The 17,106-nt window shown below is 61.7% G+C and overlaps 3 protein-coding genes and 1 non-coding gene across 4 annotated transcripts in view; 2 read left to right on the forward strand and 2 right to left on the reverse strand.

Annotated features, from left to right (window-relative positions):
• Positions 1–69: 69 nt before the first annotated feature.
• LOC121365467 lies at positions 70–301 on the reverse strand. The gene has a single exon (XR_005957019.1).
• Positions 302–829: 528 nt separating this feature from the next.
• On the reverse strand, positions 830–2,841 carry TMEM167B (transmembrane protein 167B). The gene is made up of 3 exons (XM_041489590.1): positions 2,699–2,841; positions 1,995–2,126; positions 830–1,519 (listed from the first exon to the last, which is right to left on the reverse strand). Exons 1-3 carry the CDS (start codon positions 2,706–2,708, stop codon positions 1,437–1,439), a joined length of 225 nt encoding a protein of 74 aa, XP_041345524.1. The 5' UTR covers positions 2,709–2,841; the 3' UTR covers positions 830–1,436.
• Positions 2,842–6,349: 3,508 nt separating this feature from the next.
• INAVA (innate immunity activator) lies at positions 6,350–12,886 on the forward strand. The gene is made up of 7 exons (XM_041489637.1): positions 6,350–6,401; positions 7,128–7,252; positions 7,331–7,450; positions 7,991–8,195; positions 9,659–10,061; positions 10,924–11,491; positions 12,682–12,886. The coding sequence occupies exons 1-7, from the start codon at positions 6,356–6,358 to the stop codon at positions 12,772–12,774; spliced, it is 1,560 nt and encodes a 519-aa protein (XP_041345571.1). The 5' UTR covers positions 6,350–6,355; the 3' UTR covers positions 12,775–12,886.
• An 845-nt stretch (positions 12,887–13,731) lies between these two features.
• SHISA4 (shisa family member 4) overlaps positions 13,732–17,106 on the forward strand; it is a 4,213-nt gene continuing 838 nt past the window's right edge. Inside the window, exons 1-3 of the mRNA XM_041489581.1 lie at positions 13,732–14,055; positions 15,130–15,301; positions 16,221–16,354. Of these exons, the coding sequence (XP_041345515.1) occupies positions 13,983–14,055; positions 15,130–15,301; positions 16,221–16,354 (379 nt within the window). The 5' untranslated portion in view covers positions 13,732–13,982. The remainder of the gene's footprint in view (positions 14,056–15,129; positions 15,302–16,220; positions 16,355–17,106) is intronic.

Genomic DNA, 17,106 nt, shown 5'->3' on the forward strand with positions numbered 1-17,106 from the left:
AGATGGCCGGAATGAAGCTGGGCCGTTTCGTCTTCCGTCACTGTCGGCCCCCGGGCTGCAGACGTGGGCGCGGGTCAGAATCGCAGGGCGCTCAGCGGCCGTGGCCTCGCCTATCTGATCGACTCATCCCCCCCGGCCCAGCCGCACAGCGCCCGAGGGCTTCGCGGTGCTTTCTTCTCACCTCGGCCCGGCGGGGCCCGGCCGATCGAATAAGATCAACGTGTAGGGAGGAGAGGGTGGCTGACGCCTCACACACACACACACACACACGGACACCCCTGGCTCACGCGCACACACACACACGAGCGCACACACACACACGAGCGCACACACGCACGCGCACGCTCACACAGCCACGGCAAGTTCCGTTCCGGCCCTTTATACAGCGTAGCCGCGCGGAGCACGACGGGAAGGCCGCGCGGCGCTCTGGCGCGCCCCCCGCCGGCCGGAGGACCATCGTGCACCGCGTCTCGCGGGGGCACAGCGGCGAGCGCGCAGGCGCGGCCGGGCACACTCAGCGCGGGGGTGCGCGGCCCTCCGTGCCCCTCGCTGAGGGGCTGCATCGCTCCCGGCCCCAGAGAGCCGGGCGAACCAGGCCGGGAGGCTCCAGTCAGCAATTCCCCACCCCACAGCCCCCCTCCTGCCTTTACAAATCCTCGCCACCCCAGGACCCCATAACTATGGGAGCCCTCCACCCCATGGGAGGCAGCCGCCAAGGACCTCCTCACACACACCCAATGGACCCTCAGCCCACACCACAGGACCCCCAAGGAGGGCACCAGCCCCACAGGAGCCCCCCCAGCCCCACAGGACCCCCAAGCCAGCACTGTCACAGAGGAACCCCCACTTTATTTGCAGGTGGTGGTCCAGTATTTATAACCCGGGGGGGTCACCAAGCCCCCACTGCAGAAGGAGACCCCCCTGAGGGCCCCCCATGCTGCAGGGGCACAGGAAGATCCCACGGATCAGGGGGGACCCTGTCTGGCCCCCAGAGCCTGCCATGATCTCACTAGCACACTGCTCAGCATCAAAAGAAGGGGCTTACAGAGCAGAGCTGGTCCCCCAGTCTTGGGGGTCCCTTCACCCACTTCTCTACAGAATTCACAGGAAATCCTTTTCCAACAGTCTAAAGGTGCCCCGTTACCCGTTACAGTTGCCCTTGGTGGGCTCAAGGAGGGTGATGGGCCATGGTGGTCCCTGGCTTGCCACACGCAGGATCTGGGTTGCTGCCAAGAGCAGGGGTGGTTCAGGGTCAGTACCAGGGTCTCCAGGATCAATACCAGGGTCTCCAGGGTCAGCAATGGGGTCTCTGGTTGGTACTGGGACACTGGGGTCAGCACCAGGGTCTCTGGTCCATACTGGGGTCTTTGGAATCAGTCACAGGATCTCTAGTCAGTCCCAGGTCTCTCTCAAGTTACCAGCAGGTCCCCATGTGGTCACTTTCCCACAAGGACGTAGAAGGCCATGAGAAGACAGGACATGGACACAGCCACGTGCAGGCGGGTCCCAATCACAGCAGCTGCGGGTGGGACAGGACAGGGTGAGGCCCCATGTCCCCATCCCAGATCCATCCTGAATCCCTGTGAGCCCATCCCAGACGCCATGTTCCCATCCCAAACTCCACTGTTCCCATTCCCAATCTCTGTATTCCTATCCCAGACCCCAAAACCTCCATCCCACATCTCCGTGTCCCCATCCTGGACTCAATGCTTCTGTCCTAGACCCAACCCCAGTGTTCCCAGCATCCCCATCCGGTACCCCAGTGTTCCAAGTGTCCCCATCCCAGTGTTCCCAGCATCCCTATCCGGTACCCCAGTGTTCCAAGTGTCCCCATCCCAGTGTTCCCAGCATCCCCATCCGGTACCCCAGTGTTCCAAGTGTCCCCATCCCAGTGTTCCCAGCATCCCCATCCGGTACCCCAGTGTTCCAAGTGCCCCCATCCCAGTGTTCCCAGCACCCTCGCGCTGTACCCCAGTGTCCCAAGTGCCCCTCACCCTTGTGGCAGACTCCCCAGACCCCCCTGCGCTCGGACAGGAGCCAGGTGCGCAGTCGGGGCACCTTCCGCAGGTACGCACAAGTGCAAACCAGCAGCAGCCCGAACACCAGGAGCCCGTCCAGGGAGTAAACTGCGGGGAGGTCGGTCGGGGAGGGGTCAGGGGGCACTCCGGGACCCTGCCCAACCCCCCTCCAAGGAGACCCCCACACTCCGTGTGAACAACCTCCCATCTCTGCCCCTGTGAGGGGATGCAGACTTCCCGGGATCCCTCCGAAAAGGGACACAGACCACCCAGTACCCCACCGACGGCACTCAGAACTGCCAGTACCCCGCTCCCAAAGGAACACAGTCTCCCAGCCACCTCCCAAAAGCTCCTCAGTACCTCCCCCACATCAACCCCACCTCCCCCGCCGCCTGCCGGTACCTGAGTGCTCTCCCTATGGTGCCCCATCAGGCCCCCCGCCTTCGGAACACCCAAAACCGCCCGTACCCCCCTCTCCACAGGGTCCTTGAGGCCCCCGACCCGCCCGGACTCCCCGGCCCCTCCATTCCCCAGTTCCCACCACCAGTCATGGTCGCCCCAGGACCCTCCCGTCCGCCCACAACCCCTCGTTCCCCCGTTCCCAGCATTGGTTATGCGGGCCCCCGGTTCTCCCCAGGCCCTCCTCAGTACCCCTTGACCCCTCGTTGCCCCGTTCCCACCGTTGGTCATGGCGCCCCCGGGCCCCGCGGCGCCAACGCGACAGCGGAAGCGGGCGACAGGCGCGGCCAGCCGAGCGCCGAACCGCCCGACGCGGATCCTGAGGAGCAGGCGGCCTCAATCGAGCGCCTATCAGGGGAGGTGCGTGTGCAGCACTAGTATGGCCCAGTCCGGCCCAGTCCCCGCCCAGCAGCACCGTCCGGCCCAGTCCGGCCCAGTCCCCGCCCAGCAGCACCGTCCGGCCCAGTCCGGCCCAGTCCCCGCCCAGCAGCACCAGTAAACCCGAGCGCGGATAACTGCCGGTCTGTGCAGGAGCTGTCTGTGCGCTCAGACATGTGTGACCAGTCCCCGTCTCAGTCCCCCAGTGACCCCGCAGTATCCCCAGTATCCCGCAGTGCACCCAGTCCCCATTCCAATCCTCCCAGTAACCCACCAGTACTCCCAGTAATCCCAGTCCTCCCAGTAACCCCCCAATGCAACCACACCCCAGTGACCCCCGGATTTCCCAGCAACTTGCAATCTCCCCATAACCCTCCAGCCCCTAGTGCTCATCCCAGCCCCCAGCAAGCCCCTGAGAGGTGATGGGCACCTGATGGGCGGTGGATACTCCAGGGATTATGAGAACCCTAAGAAGTGATGGGAAGATATGGGGTGGCCTGAGACCACAGGGTGGCCTGGGACAGGGACACTTGCAAACAGGGACCCTGAGGGTGCTGGGAGCAGCATGTGAGGACTCCAGGCTGTGTCACCACAAGACCACAGAGGCTGCCGGACACAGGGGCTGGTGTCCAGGATCTCACCCTGTACTGGCATGTGGCTCCTCCCCATTCCCTGGTGACTCTGTCCCAGGTTGGGCCATCCATTGTGGTGACCCCATCCCCGATGACCCTGGTGACTCCATGCTTCTGGTGACTCATCCCCTGGTTCTCCCATCCCCTGCTGATCACCTACATCTCAAGATGGTGACAGGAGTGATGTTCTCTCCCTGGACCTGGCCCCTGATGGCCACAGGAGCATTATTCAGTCTAAGAATTTGCCAAACCTGATATAGGAGTCTCGTAGCCACCAGGACCTGCACTAGGAGCTACTCTTCAGCCACAGCAGGTGGGCATGGGAATGGGCCTGTCTCCAGCTGGGTGTCCGGGTGTGGTGGCTGGTTGAAGCCTGTCCATCATTACAGGGGGATCCTACCCTGGCACAGGGCCAAGCTCCAGAAGATGCTGGTGGCTGAGGTAGCTGTGGGAGGAGCTGCAGGGACCCCCATCTGACCTGGAGCAGCAGCTGAGGAAGCGCCACCACAGACTTGAGGACGTCTGTGATGTCCCTTTGTCCTTGTCTGTCTGTCCCAGCCTCCATCCCTGTATCCAGGCCAGTTCTCCTGCCTTCACCTCGCCGTCTTCCATCCATTCATCCACCCATGTATCCATACATATGTGCATGAATCCATCCATCATCCATCCATGTACCCATGAAGCCATCCCCCCATCCGTATAACCTCCGTATATCCATGTATCCATCCATCCATCCATCCATCCATCCATCCATCCATCCATCCATCCAGCTATGTATCCACTTCCTTCCCTAGGGACAGCCAAGTGCTGATCGGGCTGTTGGAGCAGTTCAGCTGAGTAATGTTCAGGGAACTTGAGGAGTGGCCGAAGGAAGCTGGACAGGGTGGACCACGGGTCAAGGGATGGCCATCAGTGACCAGGTCATGGTGACAGCTGAGGGAACACCTGTGTCAGGAGACAATCGGGTCATGGGGAGGGCTGAGGGAATCCCAACCAGGCCTCATGGCTGCCCCTCCTGCAGCATGAGCAAGAGGTGGCTGGGTCAGAGCTGGACCCTCATCCCAAGTTCCTGCAGGTACGGGACAGCCTGCAGAAGATGAAGCTGGCAGAGGCAGGTGCCTGGCACATGTAAGCCAAAGACAGCCCAGCAGAGCTCCCTGAGCCCCCTGGCACACACTGGGCTGCCCCTGTCCCCAGCACATCCTGGCACTGGGAACAGCACCTGGCACTGCCATTCTGAGTGAGCTTGTGGGTGGGGGTGAGTACTGGAGCCTTGGTTGTCATGTCGATGACAACCAGGATGGAAGGAGGTGGTAACACCAGGGCAGTGCCAGGGGTGATATGGGGGATGCAGGCAACACTCTCCCTCAGACCTGTACTGCTCTGACTCCATGAACCAGAAAACAACAAAATAAAGTCTTTTATCTGTTTTTCTTGATGGAAAAACAGAGATGGGGAAGGGGTGGCATTGTCTTGGGCTAATGGTGCATCGTGGGGTTGGAGGGTGATCATGGTGGCCACTGGCTCATTTTACCTGTGGTGCCACTAGCCCAACTGCAGCTGGTGTCCATCCAAGGCCTTCAGCCATCCCCTGGTGGCACAGAGCCTTCCTTACTCCTTCAGACTCCTTCTCCTTTCTTCTCTGTCTTCTCCTGGTGTTTTCTCCTGACTGCATCTTGCCTACCCCCTGCATCTCCCTGCCTGCTCCCTGCCTATTCCCTGCCTTCTCACCCCATCCTGTCTAGCCCCATCCCAGGAGGATCCCACCCTGCCAGGGGTAGCAATGCAGGATGTGCCCAACTCACTCCAATCCAGCTCAGAGGGGCCACAGTTGCTGCAGCATCATCGTCGTACGGCCTGGGAGAGCCTTGGCACCATCCTGGGACATTGGTGGCACCATCCTGGCACTGTCCTGCTGTGCACGGCCAGGGCCAGGACGGGGACAGTGGTTCTTGTGCTTGGCCTATGCCTACATGGCACTAGGGATGGAGCCTTCAGCCAGCCCCGTGCTAGGCTGTGTTGGGCTGCGGTGCCACACCACACCGAACTGCAGCACCCGGTGCTGTGATGTGCCAGGCCATGCTGTGACACATCTGCACTGTACCAGGCCATTCCATGCCGTGCAGCGCCGTGCGGTGCAGCCGCTGGAGGGCTGTCCAGCGGGGCGGGGACTGGGGCAGATGTTGCTCACCCTGCTCCTCCCTCCGCTCAAGCCCGGACCCGTCCGTGCCCCGGCGCAGCAGAGCCGGCAGCGGCGGCGGGCTCAGGTAAGGGATTCTCCCACCCCGCCGGGACCCCCGGGGCCTCCGTCCTGCCTCTGGCCGCCCAGTGCGACGTGGAGAGGTCTGGGGAAACTGAGGCATGGCCAGGCGACGGCGCTGGAAAAGCGGTGTGAACTCCCTCCCCCCCGTCCCACTGCCCCCCTTTCACTCCCTCTCCAAGAGTTTGGGAGTCTTGGGGTGCTGGGGACCTCCTTTTCCGAGGCCGGCGGTCGCCCCACCCCAGGATCTGCCGACAGCTCAGATGGAAATGAAAGGAAAACTGGGAGAGGTGCCCAGCGAAACCGGCTGGGGCGGGAGCGAGGGCCCCTTCGGCCCTCCCCCCCACCGCACCCCGACCACCTTTGACCCCTTCGAGGGTGTCACCCTCCCCCCGCTTCGCGCAGTCCGCACCCTTTATTTATGGTAGGACCTACAAGAAGGCAAAGCAAACATAGCCTCGCCTCCCCTCCACCGCCATCGCGGCACGCCCGGGGTGACAGTGAGGGATTCTAGGGGTGCAGGGTGGGAGGCACCCATGAGAACAGCCCGGCTGGGGACGTGGGGACGAGCTGTGTCCCCGCTGTTGCCCGCAGGCTCTCGGCGCGGCATGGGGGAAGCAAGTGACATGGACAGCGGAATCATGCTGCTCTCGGGTGAGAAGGGGGTTTGGGGGTGAGGGAAGTTTTGGGGTGCCCCTGTCGCGCATGAGTGCTCTGATAGACGTGTCCCTCCTTCCCAGGCAGAGAACGGAGCACTTCGGTGCATGGGGACACACTAGGGACACGAGCTGCCTGGAAAAACCTTTGGGGAAATGAAGGGGTGGAGGAATGGAGGCTTGCCCTGCGTTTCGGGAGGCACCCCAAGTGTAGTGGGGGGGGGGGGGGGGTGCTGTGGACAGGATTTGACTCAGACGGGTTTGGCTTGGGATGGCTGAGTCAGACTGAAACTTTCCTCCTGTGCCCCTGCTCCCAGCCCCCAGCAGGGACATCACACGTGTCCCGGGGGGGTGTGGGGGGGCTGAAGCACTCATGATGCTGCTGGGGGAACTTCATGCATACGCTGGGGGATTTGGAGGACCCATGGGTGCTCCTGGGGGAGTGGTTCCTGGATACCCTGGGGGGTTGGAACACCAATGGGTGCTGCTGGGTGGGGGAAACAAGTGTTCCACGGGAGTCAGTACACCCACGGATGCTGCTGTGGGGGAAGGGAGGCACAGCTGCTTTGGAGTAGCTGGAGTACCCATGGGTGCTGCTGGGAGGGTCATGGCTGCTTTTTTCTCCCCCTGCGGTGGAGGGAAACTAAGTCAGGGAGGCTGTGGGGTGGTGGAGGGTGGTATCTGTGTGCCCCCATCCCTCTAGACATCCATGTGTCTGTTCCAGGCCCTGACAGCCCGGTGTCCCCACCGAAGGAGCGGGTGCAGGTGGGGCAGCGGCAGCAGCAGGCACTGGAGGCCCAGCTTGATGGCTGCATCCAGGAGCTGCGACGGCTGTGCCTGCGTGAGGCGGTGAGCAGGGCATGAGGACCCCCTGCCCACCTTCATATACTGCCATGGCTCTGCTCAGTGTCCCTGTGCCATCCTCAGGAGCTGACGGGGACCCTGCCCTGCGAGTACCCCCTGAAAGCCGGCGAGAAGCCCCCCAAGGTCCGTCGCAGGATCGGGGCTGCCTTCAAGCTGGATGAGATCGCCATTCTGCATGGGGTGGTGAGGCAGTCCCTGGGGTGCAAAGGTGGTGGGGACCCATCCCGTCCCATCCCATCCCATCCCATCCCATCCCATCCCATCCCATCCCATCCCATCCCTTTGCTGTGGAAACTGCCTGAGAGTCACCTGGAAATGTTGCCATCCCCATCCCATGGGTGGTGGTTGGGTGCCAAGTGCTGTAGGTGAGAGGTGCAGGGTGCATGATGGGTGATGTCAGGGTGCTCCTGGGGTTACCATGGGGTCCTAAACATAATGTGTGGGGTTGGGGTGCCAAAGTGATGGGTGTGGGGGCATCCCAGGTGTATCGGGGTGCCAGAATTATGGGAGGAGGTGTGTTCCATATGTTATGGGTAGTGGTGGGGTCCTGAGCATGATGAGTGGTGTTGGGTTCCAAGAGGGATGCTGGGTGTTGGGGTCTCAGATGAGGTGCTAGGAGGGATTGGGATCCCATGTGCTATGGGTGGTGTTGGGGTGTTAAGCATGACAGAGGGCTCGGGGGTGTTGAGGTGTGTCTCTGAACATGTCCCCTGCCCCCTGCAGGACCCTCTGGAACGGGAGCGGGCACTGCAGCTGCAGATTGCCGAGGCCTCCCGCCGGCTCTGCCACGAGGAGAACATTGGCCGGCAGGTGCGCAAGAGGCGGCAGACGGCAGCACTCCGGGAGGAGCAGAAGCTGCGGGATCTGGAACAGGTCCTGAGCCAGCGGCGGCTCCTGGCAGGGCAGCGGGACACCAGTACTGCCAAGGGTGAGCCCCCAAGCCCCATGGTGGGGAGATGCTGGAGAGCAGGGAGGCAGAATGGGGTGCTGCTTGGTTGGGTGCTCCTAGGGAATGCATCTGAATTACCCATTCCCTGTGAATGCACCCCACTGAATGCTGCCCAGTCCTCCATCTCAAGTGCATGCACCCCTCTGTATGCGTGCCCCTCTGCCGTTCCCCTGTGTGTCCCTTCCCAATATGCCATCCACAATGTGTGCGCCCCAGTTCCCCTGCCTGGTGAATGCACCTCCCTGGATGCACCCCAAATTCCCATTCATGGTGAATACAAAAATAGGAATGCATGGATGCATTGGATCCTTGGATGCACTCCAGCTTTCCATCCCCTGTGAATACAGCCTGGTTCTACACCCCCAGTGAATGCACCCCCCAATACCGCCTGGTGAATGCACCCCAATTCCTATCCCTGCTGAATGGATGCCCCCTGGAAGACCATCCCTTGTGCATGCACCTTGATACACTCTCACAGTCAATGCATCCTTTTGAAGGTACCCCAGTACTTTATCTCTGGTGGTTGTACCCTTGTGAGTGCACCCCAAAACGTAGTCCCCGAATAAACCATTACTGGCATATGTACCCCCGAATGCACCCCAAAAGTCCATCCACAGTGCATGTACCCCAATAAACCATCCCCAGCAGTACCCCACTGAATCCACCCCAGTACTTCACCTCCATTGATTGCACCCCTCTGAAAGTACCCTAATAATTCACCCTTGCTGCTTGCACCCCATAACTATGCCCAATCACTCGTCCTCAGCACCTGCACCCAGAGGGGGGCAGGATGTGGCCCAGCTGCCGTGTCCCCATCCCAGTGGTGGCCATCCAAGGGGGTCCCCATTCTCTCCATCCCTGTCCCCTCCAAGGACCATAGCCATAGTGGCGGCGTCTCCTTCCCTGTTGGTGCCCCCAGCCTGCCCATCCCAGGCAGGCTGGGAACTGCACACGGCTCAGCAGAGCCGGCCTGGCCGGTACCGCTGCCGTCCCAGAGCGTGTTGGGACAGGTGGCGTGGGAGAGGGGAGTGGAGGCCTGCGGGGACGCACTGGGTGGTGGCGGGGCCGTGGGAGCGCTTTGGCACCCAGAGGCGGCCCCAGCTCTGTTCTCACAGGGCCCTGCCCCTTAGAGCTCAGTGCCTCCAATGAGAGCTCCATATTTAACACCAGCCTGCTGGAGGAGGGTGAGGGGGCTGTGGGGACCACGGGAGACCCCTGGTATGTTCTCTTCATTCCAAGCCTTCCTGTGTCCCCTGTCTCTACTCTCCCTGTGTCTCCTCCAGCCCATTCCACTGCCATGTGTCCCCTCCATGCCGTTCCTTTGTGTGTCCCTTCTATCTCAACCCCCCATATCTCCCCTCCATACCAACCAACCACGTGTTCCCTCCATCCCAACTCTCTCTTTGTGTCCCCTCCATCCCAACCCTCCATCTCTCCTACAGAGGACACACAGCCACCAGGATCTGCCACCCCACAGAGGTCCCCATCTCCCAAGGACCCCACCAAGGAGGAGGAGGAGGAATCAGGGCTTCTGATGCCTCCCCCCATTCCCTGTCAGGAGACCAGCCTGGACAGACCCTATGAGAGGGCCAAAAATCCCAGCATCGACCTTGAGGATGGGCAAACCCAGAGCTCCCAATGTTGTCTTGGGTCCCTGATGGCTGCCCCTGCCAACTCCTTGGCCTCCAGCAGCCCTGACTCTGCAGGCTCCCCAGTGTCCAGGACAGGGGACCCTTCCTACCGGTTCGTCCCCATCCGGACCCTGGTGCTGTGCCGACAGGCGGGTTCCAGTGCTCCCAGCACCCCAGAGCCATCAGGACGGCAGGGACAGACCCAATCTCTGAGGTATGGCCTGAGCATGGGGAGGATAGACAAGGGCCTCTGCAAGGGACGATGGAGATAACCCCATGGAGTGGGGCATGGAGATAATCCCATATGGAGGAAGGAGCTCAATCCATGGGAAGGAGGATGGGAATGACCCTGTGAAGATGATGGAGTTCAGTTCATGGGGAGGATGTTGGAAATAATCCCATAGGAAGGATGGAGATAGTCCCACTGGCAGTAAAATGGATCTAACCCTGTGGGAAGGAGGATGGGAGTAATCCTGTGGGAGAGGATGAAGAGAACCTCATGGAGATAATGGAGCTAAACCCATGGGGAGGAGGATGGAGATAATCCCATGGAGAAGATAATGGAGAGAACACCAAGGGAAGTCTGAACCTAAATCTATGGGGAGGATGGAGAAAATCTTATGGGGAGAATGCACATAATCCCATGGGGAGGGGATGGAACTAGCCCCATGGAGATGATGGAGCTCAGTCATTGGGAGCATGGAGACAATATTATGGGGAGGATTGAGATAATCCCAGAGAGAGGATGAAGATAATCCTATGGGGATGTGGGAGAAAACCCTGTGGGGAGGATGGACATAAATCCGTTGGGAGGAGGTTGGAGGTGATCCCATGGAGAGGATGGAAGTAACTGTATGGAGATTATGGAGGTCAGCCCCCTGGGGAGGATGAACTGATCCCTTGGGAGGAGACTGGAGACTGCTCCACAGGGAAGCTGGAGCTAATCCCATGGGAGGAGGCTAGATGTCTCCCCACGGGGTGGCTACGCCCCGCACCCATGGGTGCTCCTTTCCCAGGGCTTGCCCTGGCTTTAGCGTGAGAAGGGTCCTCCTGCAGCCACAGTGTCTTGCCTGCAGGGTGGACCCATGCTGGCAGCCAGCTGAGCCACGGGGCCGCAGCGCCGCACCCCGCCGGCGCCCCACCTACTACACAGTCACTGTGCCCACCTCCTGCATCCTGACCTCCGGCCCTGCATGCCGCTCTGGCTCTGATGACAGCATCTCTGACCTCTCCAGCATCTCCCACGCCACCTCTCCGGGCAGCAGCAGCCCTGACATGTCCTTTGCAGTTCCGCTGCCCCTTGCCGAGCCTGGTTACTACCCACGGGGTGCCCTCCAGCTCCTGCCACCTGCTGGCCCCCTGACTTTCCTGTACGAGCAGGATCTGGCCCCACTGCGGTACCAGCGCCTGGTGCCCTCACGTAGCCGCATTGTGCGCACACCCTCACTCAAAGACTACGCGCCCGCTGGGGCCCGGGGGCTCTCCAAGGCCGCCGTCACTGAGGAGCTCAAGTCGTGGCACCAACGCGCCCGGCTGAGGGGTGCCCGGCCCCACTCCCTTGACCGGCAAGGGGCTTTCCAGAGACCCCATGGTGGGACCACCAGGGACATGCCCATTGCTCATGGAATCCTGTCACTGGTTCAGGTATGACACAGGGTCTGGCTGGGAGTGGTCATGTGGGAGAAGGGGGACCCCCTGGGTGCTGTCCTGCAGGTGACATGAGTTGTTACCCTGCGTAGTGTAGGGACATGCGGCTCTGGTGGGGTCCCATGAGGATTTCTAGAGCAGGAGTGAAGTCCTGAGGGAGTCCATGGGGTCCTGTGAGGGTTGTTGGGACAGGACTGGGACTCCAGAAGAGACCCTGGGGCAGGAACATGGTCTCAGGAAGGTCCTGAGGAGAGGATCAAGGTCCTTTAAGATCCTTTGAGGCAGGATCAGGACCCTCTGAGGGTCCTCTGAGCAGGTCCAAGGTCCTATAGGTTGGGTCTGGAGGGTCCCTGGTAGTTCCTGGGGCAGGACCAGTGTCCTGAGTGGGTCCCCATGGGAAGATTAGGGTCCAGAGGGAATCACAAAGCAAGAATTTGGGTCCTACAGCGGTTCCTGCGGCAGGACTGGGTTCCTGAGGAGGACCAGGGTCTTATGTTCTTGGGAACAGAACTAAGGTCTTTAAGGTCCTTCAGGGCAGGATGAGAACCTGCTGAGGGTCCCGTGGGCAGGTTTGGAGTTCTGCGTAGGACTCCCTGGAGCAGGACTGGGGTCCCATATAAGTCCCTGGGATTGGGCCAGGACCTTAAGGGTGTCTCTGGTGCAGGACTGGGGGTTCCATGTAGGTGCCTACTTTCTCTTGAAGATCCCAAGGGCAAGACAAAGACCCTACAGGTGTTCCTGTTGCAGAACTGGGGTCCCACAGGAAAGACCAGAACCTTAAGGGGGTTACTGGGGCAAGACTGGCGTCCCATGAGAGTCCCATGGGAAGGACCAGTACTTGAGAGGGGTCCCTAGGTCAGGATCTGTGTGGGTCCCTCCTGTCACATCCAGGTTCCCACAAGCAGGACTCATGTGGATCCCTGGGGTAGAACCAGGGTGCCCTTGAGCAGGGAAGGATCCCTGCAGACATTTCAGTGGCCAGCTCCCCCTTTCATCCTGGGAGTCTCGCTGGGACAAATGCACCCGTGGCACAGCTGGTGGCAAGTGAGGACACAGGCTGGGCAAGTGAGGACCTGTGGCCATGCCCCAGAGCTCCTCCAGCCCAACCCTGGCGCCGGGATGTGCCCCCAGTGGTGCCCTTCAAACAAGGTAGGATGCCAACACCCACAGGGTCTTTGTTCCCCCAGGGTCCCCCAGTGCAGGTGCTGCGACGCTCAGCAGCCGGCGTGCCCGTGCAGGTCTATGTGCCCGAGAACGGCGAGATTGTCACCCAGGTGTGAGTGCTCATGTCCTTACCCCGGGGTGGGGGCACATCCTGGCTGGCCCAGGGGCGGCAGGGACGTCTCGTGCCTCCCCACCCCGGCATGGGGACACAGGAGGGAGCCACAGTGGGGTGGCAGGGGCTGGCCCTCACCCTGTGTTCCCTCACTGGCACTGCGGTGCTCATAGGGACACTGTGACCCCAGTGCTTGTGGTGACCTTGGTGTCACCACGACCCTGAATTGAGGTTCTGGTCTGTAATAAAAGTGGTTTTTGGGATATGTCACTCTCAGGATGTGTCACCTCCATGTCCCCTCTGAGGTCCCCCATCCATGAGTCCCGTTGGCGTTGCCAGGATGGGACTCTGTCGATTTGGGGTCTGGCTGTGCTCGGGGTAGTAATGGGGTGATCCCAGTGGCAAGAGGGTACCCCAGATCCAGTTGTGCAACCCTGGCACCCAGTGACCCAGGCTGGGAAAGGGACAAGGAGTAGAAGGGAAGGATGGAATGAAGGTGAAGGGTGCGGGGTTGGGGTGCAGGAGGGTGGGCAGGAAGGGTGCAGGGGAGGGGTGCAAGGATGGGTGAAGGGATGGGGTACAGGGGGAGGGAAATAAGGTGTTCTGGGAAAGGATGGGGTTGGAGAAAGGGTGCTGTGAACCAAAGTGATGGGGTGCAGGGCAGGCAAATCAGGAGTGCAGGGGTGGCATGAGGTGGGAGGGGAAATGACGGGGAGCGGGGGGTAGGGAAGGGATTTGATGTAGGGGATGGGGTGCCGGGAGTGGTGCAAGGACGAGCGAAGGGATGGGGTGCAAGAAGAGGAGAAATAAGACTTGCCGGGGGATGCAGTGGTGTGGAGCCATTGCCAGGGAAGACACTCCGGTCCCCGCATCCCCGCCCGGCCCTGCCAGTGCCGGCGGCGCCGCTCCTCCCGGTGGGGGCGGGCGGGGGCCGGTGGCTGCAGCGGGAGGCGGCGCCGGGGGGACGGGAGAGGGGGGGTCACCAGGCAGCAACAGAGCGCCGCCGGGCTGCGGCGTCACTGCGGGCCTGCGCCGGCCCCGCACCGGCACCGGACGGCACCGGGAGACACCGACAGAGGGAACGGCCCCGCGGCACCGGCACCGGGCGGCACCAGGACCGGCCACGGGAGCGGACCCGGTCCCGGTGCCGCCGCGCAGCCGCCGCCCTTGTCCCGGGCAGCTCTGAGCGGGGACACCGGGCCCGGCCCCGGGATGGGGCCCGGCGGCCCCGGGAGCGGCTGGCCCCTGGCTGGGACCCTGCTGGTGGCCGTGGCCGCCTCGATGGGTAAGAAAGATACGGGGACCGGGGAGGGCCGGTGGAACCGGTGCCACCCTGCGACTGGACACCGTGCCACCATCTGTGACACAGGGATCCCGCTGGGTGGGAGGGACTTAGTGCCACCAGCCGTGACTGTGAGTCGTGCCACACACAGCTCCTTTGACTGGGGGTTGCTTGCAACAAAGTGTCCCCCCGGGCACTGTGTCAACTCCCCCCAAACCCGCCTCCCATTTGCCGCTTTCGGGGTGACCCCGGGAGCAGCAGGCAGGGAGCCTGTGGCTAACCGAGCCGGGATGTCCAGCCCCGAGGAATTTGGGGGCTTCCCATGTACGAACCCCGTGCCTCAGTTTCCCCACTTGTCCCTGAACTGCCGTGATCCCATTTTGGGGTGTGTGAATAATGCCATGTGAGATTCCTGCAAAGCCCATTTCCGTGGCTGCCCGCCCACTGCCCCAGCGCCTCCGGCCATCCCCGGGCCTCGACCGGCAGCTATTTCTGGGAAGACAGGTGGCTTCGGACAGAAATAGAGTGGGAAGTGCCGCTGGAACACGGGGAAGGAGGGGAAGCTGGGGAGATCTGGTGGAATCTGAAGGGGTCGGAGGGCTGGGTGGGATGGAGGGGCGTCTGCAAGGGTGTAGGGCTGGATGGAACAGGGTATGGGGGTACATAGAGGCAGGGTTTGGAAGAAGTGGAGTGGGACGGAGCAGGATATGAGGGTACACAGGGGCAGATTGGAGCTGGCTTTTAAGGGATATGGGGCTGGATGGAGCAGAGCAGGGGTTTGGGGGTACATAGGGGCACAGTCTGTGGGTCCATGGGGCAGGACAGAGCAGGGTATAGGGGATGTCGGGCTGGGTATGAGAGACAGGGGGACAGGAAGGAGCAGGGTATTTGGGGGTGTATAGGGGCACACTTTGGGGGTGCATGGAGCAGGATGGACCAGGGTACAAGGGGAACAGGACACAGTGGGGTACAGGCTGTGTTCATGTGGGGGAGGAAGGGCATGGGGTGCTGCTGATGCCCCTGAGGGTGGTGGTGGCCAGGTGCTTCAAGGCCCCGGTGGTGGGTGGCTGTCCACAGTGGCCGGGGGCGAAGACTGCCTGTGGTACGTGGACAGAAACGGGTCATGGCACCCTGGCTTCGACTGTGAGTTCTTCACCTTCTGCTGCGGCACATGCCATCAGCGGTACTGCTGCCGAGACCCTCTGCGCCTGCTCACCGAGCGCCAGCAGCGCCACTGCCTTGCCTTCAGGTGCCACAGCCGGGGCTGATGGGGCTGCGGGCTCTCCTGGGCGGGCTGGGTGCTGGGACTGGGTGCTGGGCACTAGTACTGGGTGCTGGTGATAGGCAGTTGTACTGGGTGTTGGTCATTGTGTGCTCTGCACTGGGCAGTGGTGCTGGACACTGGTATTGGGTACTGGGCACTGGTACTAGATGTTGAATGCAGGTGCTGTGCACTGGTTCAGAGCACTGGGGAATGCTGCTGGGCACTGGGCAGTGCTACTGGGTTGCCAGGCTGTTGGCTCTGGGTGCTGGACACTAACAGTGGGTGCTGGGCATTGAGTGCTGGGTACTGGGCACTGGTACTGGGTGCTGGATACTGGTACTGGGTTGTTGGTCTCTGGGCAGTGGTACTGGGCGTTGGTGCTTTGCAGTAGGTGCTGGGCACTCCTACTAGGTACTGTGCTCTTTGTACTGGTACGGGGTGCCAGGCCCTTGGCATTGGTACTGGGTGCTGGTATTGGGTTCTGGGTGCTGGACACTGGTACTGGGCACTGCACACTGGGGGATGGATGCTGTGGATTGGTCACTGGTACTGGGTGTTGGCACTGGGTGCTGGATGCTGGTACTGGAAACTTACACTGGGTGCTGGGCACTGGTTACTGCTGCTGGGTGCTGGTCACTGGGCAGTGAGCACTGGTACAGTGCATTGGCACTGGGCACTGGGCACTGCTAATGGGTGGGCAGTGCTATTGGGTGCTGGGCAGCGGTCACTGCTACTGGGTGCTGATAGCAGTGCTGGACAATGTCACTGGGCATTGGTTCTGGGCACTGGGCAGTGTCATTGGGTGCTGGGCATGGGGCAGTGGGCAGTACCAGTGGGTGCTGGCTGGGGGTGTGTGCCCCGGGTGCCCCCCAGACCCTGCTCCCCACGCACGGGGGTCCCACAGCCCCAAGACCATCGCGGGCATCGCCTCAGCCGTGGTGCTTTTCATCGCCATCGTCACCACCATCGTCTGCTGCTTCATGTGCTCCTGCTGCTACTTGTACCAGCGCCGGCAGCACTCCCGCACCCCCCTGCAAGGTGCGGGGCTGGGGGGCAGGGATGGGGGTGCAGGAGGACGAGGTGGAGGAGGGTCCTGTAGGAAAAGAAGGTGGAGTGGGGTTGAGGGGGGCCTAGAGGATTTCAGGGGGAAGGGGTGTCTGGTGGGGGGCTGTAGGGATGGGGGATGCAGGGTGTGCAGGAGGAGAGGATCAAGAGGGTCCTGCAGGTAAGGAGGTGCAGGGTTAAGAGGACCTGGGGTAATGGGAGGATGCAGGAATGGGGGATGCATGGATGGGGGGGTGCAGGAGGAGGCTCGGTGCATGACGGTGCTCTAAGTACCCCAGTGGGGTGGGGGACTGGGGAGCCTGGACAGTCGGCCTGTGGGAATTGGGGGGTGTGTGTGTGGACTATAGGGGTGGGAGGTGCAGGAGGGTCCTGTAGGTAGAGAGTGGAGGGGTTTGGGAAGAGGCAAGGAGGGGGGGCCTGGAGGAATGTAGGGGGGGATCGGAATGTGGGGGTTGGGCAGCAGGGATGGGGGAGCTACAGGAGGATTCCAGAGGTACAGGGTGGTGGGATTTTAAGGGGGCCTCAAGGAATGCAGGGAGGCCTGGGGATGGAAAGGGGGAAGTTGCCGGGATGGGGGTTTGCAGGATCCAGTAGGTACAGGGTGAAGGGGTCTGGGGGCGGGGCTAGAGATGTGCAGGGTTGTTGGGGTAAAAGGTGGAAGCAGAACGGATGAGAGATGAGAGGGAGCAAAAGAGTCCCTCTCATGGTGGTGGTGGGTGGGGGGG

The sequence above is a fragment of the Pyrgilauda ruficollis genome, unplaced genomic scaffold (genome assembly GCF_017590135.1).
Source record: "Pyrgilauda ruficollis isolate IOZ18807 unplaced genomic scaffold, ASM1759013v1 scaffold95, whole genome shotgun sequence".
In the NCBI taxonomy this organism is placed as follows: domain Eukaryota; kingdom Metazoa; phylum Chordata; class Aves; order Passeriformes; family Passeridae; genus Pyrgilauda; species Pyrgilauda ruficollis.